General features: G+C 47.0%; 1 protein-coding gene across 1 annotated transcript; it reads left to right on the forward strand.

The window, feature by feature from the left end:
* The first annotated feature begins 401 nt into the window (after window positions 1–401).
* On the forward strand, window positions 402–3,446 carry LOC141445350 (uncharacterized). Its single transcript, XM_074111190.1, has 3 exons — window positions 402–473; window positions 1,631–1,923; window positions 3,193–3,446. Exons 1-3 carry the CDS (start codon window positions 458–460, stop codon window positions 3,202–3,204), a joined length of 321 nt encoding a protein of 106 aa, XP_073967291.1. The 5' UTR covers window positions 402–457; the 3' UTR covers window positions 3,205–3,446.
* The last annotated feature ends 591 nt before the right edge of the window (window positions 3,447–4,037 follow it).

A 4,037-nucleotide genomic window follows, 5' to 3' on the forward strand; every position in this document is an offset into this window, starting at 1 on the left:
CCTTTGCAGTTGCAAGGACAGCCTGGTAACAAAAACGACACGAAGTAAGTGCAATAACTTGAAAAGCTATTCTTTACTTATCGTTAAGACCTGCTAAGTCAACACTACAAACGTTTGCCAGTACTGGGTAGCCGCTATGGATCGCGCACCCCGCCCTGCGGTGGCGTGTGTACCGTGGAACAAGCCCTATCTTGGCAGTTGAGGTAAATTAGTTTTAGTGCACCGGCGCTGGGGTCAACGGAGTTCCGCCGCGGCCTACATTCGGCGGCGGCGCTCCGCTGACCCACATCGCGCGTCGCGTGCCGCGCGCGGCCGCTCACCCGCGCGCCCGCGGGCACGCCGCCGCGACGCCGCCACCTGCCGCCCGCCCTCCTGCTCGAATCAATTCAAACACAATTACACTTGCTTTGCTATGCACCACCTTTCACCTTAATCGTAAAACGTCCCTGCCGACACCATGGAACTTTACGTGGGTAGGTATTAAGTAGTCGATACAGCACGTACTGTGAACATTTTTAATTCACCAATTAACTTGGAATCAATTAGAGTACGAAATGGTTTCTTAACTAAAGCTTTGAGCCTGCCACACTGGATGCGCCCAGCGTCCTGTAGTCCGGTCAGGAAATGTGTTGTGGGAGCGAGCTGACCACACCGCAAGACGAAGAACGCACCCGTAGGAGCCTAGCCTCCCTTTTTTAACCCGGTTTTTAATCCGGGGAAAGCTATGGTTATGATCATGGGCTTGGGGATAATTACACCACCCTGAAATAAAAGAAAATACATCTAACAAGACTAAGATACATAACGCACCTCCCTATATGCAGATGCAAGATGCAATGCACCCTCCTGAGAATGACTGCCGGCATCGATGCTTGTTGTACTTCATCCATTCATTTGAATGGACTTTCGGGTGAGGTGTAGTAGGGCAATTGGCCACTTGTAGTGTTTAGCAGTAACACAATAGTTTACTGCTACATAAACGCATATTACTTGTACCAGCGACAATCGTAATGTATTTAGCCTCCTGCCTACCAAAGGTACTTTTTGTAATATTTTTTGAAACTTCAAATTATATTGCTTAGAACTTAAAATGTCCAGGAGAAATAGAGGAAAAAATCTCCGGCTTTTCCTACTAGTTTTTCACTGTGTACTTTACAAAGGCCGTCAGTGTCCAATTATAATTATTTCTTATGTCCTTTCCAAAGGAAGGATGTAGGCACGAGGATAATCTAAGGTTTACTGAATAAAATGGTTCTGTTACGCACACGTACAACTGGCGTATTATTTACCACCTCCTACGCATAACACTTCACATTCATCAAATCCATCAGAGAGGCGGTTTTAAATTAAGGGGGAAACTTCGGAGTTGCTATGCATGCTGCAGCAACAATTACACGGTTTTACAGCACAGCTCTGGAAACAGCTCAGCGGAGCGAGGATAGGTAAATGGAGCGTTTTTATTGGTTCATGCCCTTTCATGACAAACACATTCCTCGCACGCATCCTCGCACATCTCTGGTGGAAACGTAGCCTAATGCATGCATCTGTAAGCGGAACGCCAGCACAGCGAGCGACATACTTACATAGACAAAGAAACGCAACCTCCGTTTAATACGTTTTTCCTAAACAGCGATCAGCATCATACCTCACGACAGCTGTCAGTCACGTCAATGTCCCGTGTTCGGCCGCGCCAGCAATGCGGAGCGGAGGCCGGGCCGTGAGGCGGTGAGCGGCGCGATGTCGCTCCGCGCGGGGGCGCCGGCGGGCGGCGAGCTGGGCGCGCTGTCGCCGGCGGCGGTGGTGCGCGTGCTGCTGCTCTACGCCTGCATCTGGTTCGTGCACGGGCTGCTGTACCACGGCCGCCGCCACCTGCGCCGCGTGCTCGCGCGCAGGACCCGCGCCCGACCGATCACTGCGCGACAGGTACTTTAGCACCGTCACCGTATGCGGTGGATGTGACACCATCTAACTGTTATACGATCATCAGACCTCAAGCTTCATTTAGTGAGACCTTGCGAGAAATGTTGTGTGACGTTTTGCTCATGTAGGTAACGTCGCTATCTTGTTTGAATCGTAGGAATGGAAACTTTTAAGTTATTTTAAAAATATCTCTCCGAAGCTTCAATCGCTACATTTTACGACTTCGACACACGCAATCAACGTCGCTCAATCATAATAGGTTCAGAGAGTGTATTCTGAGCTTCCGAGTTCATAATGGTAGAGTAAAAGGTACTGGTAAAGAGTTGAGATCCTACGGTATGCTCAGTTTCTACTTACGAACCTGTTATTAATTTCGTTCGCTGATTGAGAGCTCGAGTTGATTGTAGGATAGCTCTTAGCTTCGATTGGATCGCGGCGTTTAAGTCGGAACATGGATTTCGTCAGACGGAGCCGCTCACAGGGACCACTCGAGTTCAACGTTTGTATTCAATGTGCCCAGTAGCGGCTTAAAGGGGGGGGTTGGAGGGGGCGATCGGCTCTGCGGGTGCCAAGCACCAAGGGATACCAACGACAACTCACTCGTCATACATGCAAACAAAAACGCGCACAAAATCTCCCGCTTTAAAAACATATCAATAAATAACTACCTAATACGTGTGTACCTAGCTACCTATACTTACATACAAAACCGCCAATAGGGTGTCAATCTACCCTATGAATGTGCCTCTTACTTACCTCTAGTGTCGGCTAAACTTGGTATAAAAACAAAAACCTGTTACTATCCTAAATTATTTGAAACCTTTAACGGACTCTGTTACAAACAGAGATTTTTATTCCGGATATCCGATAGTTTTTTTATGGAATAGAAAGCAAAAGAGCAAACGGACAGCCTTATATGGTCACAAGAGTCACAAGTGCATTGCCGGCCTTTTAGGTAGGAGTTCGCTCTTTTCTCGGGTTCGGGGAGTTTGGGGGGGTTACGAGACTTTCGAGTTTCGGTTACAAATACGAAGCTCCATAAAATCCCTGATCACACATTACATTAGCCATTAGCCCTTATTTTTCTCTATTTAAGGCTCAATTCACACGGAGACGCGACGCAACGCAACGCTGCAGGTTTCATTGAGAGATAGTGACATAGCTACTCGGATTTCTGTGCTACTCGGTGACGACGTGTTCTCTCAAAAAAATGTGCAGCGTCGCATCTCGGTGAAAATTGTCACTTCAGCGTATGTATATGGTATTGCGCAGTGTCAGGCGTAGTGCGATGGGGCGTCGCGTGCGCACGTTCCGCACGCCGGAGACGACGCGCGGCGTGGTGCGCGGCGTGGCGTGGCTCATGCTGGCCTACATGCTGCTGCTGACGATGTTCGAGCTGGTGGAGCTGCTGCGGCCGGCGCCGCCGCAGCGCCGCCGCTGCCTCGTCTGCCCGCAGCTCTGCGCGCGCTGCCAGAGGGAAATTACCAGACGAGAATGTCAAAACAAATTATAAATTATTTTTTAGACGTGTGTGTTTTTTATTGTTTGAAAGTAATTAAATTATTTATACCTAATAAAAAGGTAAATATGTTGTGGCACCAAATTGGCAGTCACAGAAATATTATGACTTCGAAGAAGATAACAACCGTAGTTAAGAAATAACTACCTATTTTAGTGAGGCACTCGAACATACACAATAACACAGAGTGAAAATTCCCCGTAACATTTGGTCAAAAGGGTTCATTAACATGACGATATGGTTCGGGTAAAAGAACGGTAGGTTACAGCAGTGTGGCAAATTGGTGTGACTACGGTACGCATCGGTCGCTCTCGAAATAAAAGATCGATTTCTTTTTGTTTCTCATTGTCATTTTGAATCTTCATGAAAACGAAAGACGTCCCCCGAGCGACATTAATATTCTGATTGTTACTGTCATGTCATGGTTATATTTTTAACTGTCTGTATACCGGATTCCATCTTAATATCGGTTCAGCGGTTCATCTTTATCGGTTTAGACGTGAAGACAAACAAACAAACAGACTTAACAAATTTTCGCATATAATATTTAGTGGGATTCAAGCAGTAATATTTACATTTTATTCTACAAAAACAATGA

This window comes from Choristoneura fumiferana, chromosome 2, assembly GCF_025370935.1.
Source record: "Choristoneura fumiferana chromosome 2, NRCan_CFum_1, whole genome shotgun sequence".
Classification (NCBI taxonomy): Eukaryota; Metazoa; Arthropoda; class Insecta; order Lepidoptera; family Tortricidae; genus Choristoneura; species Choristoneura fumiferana.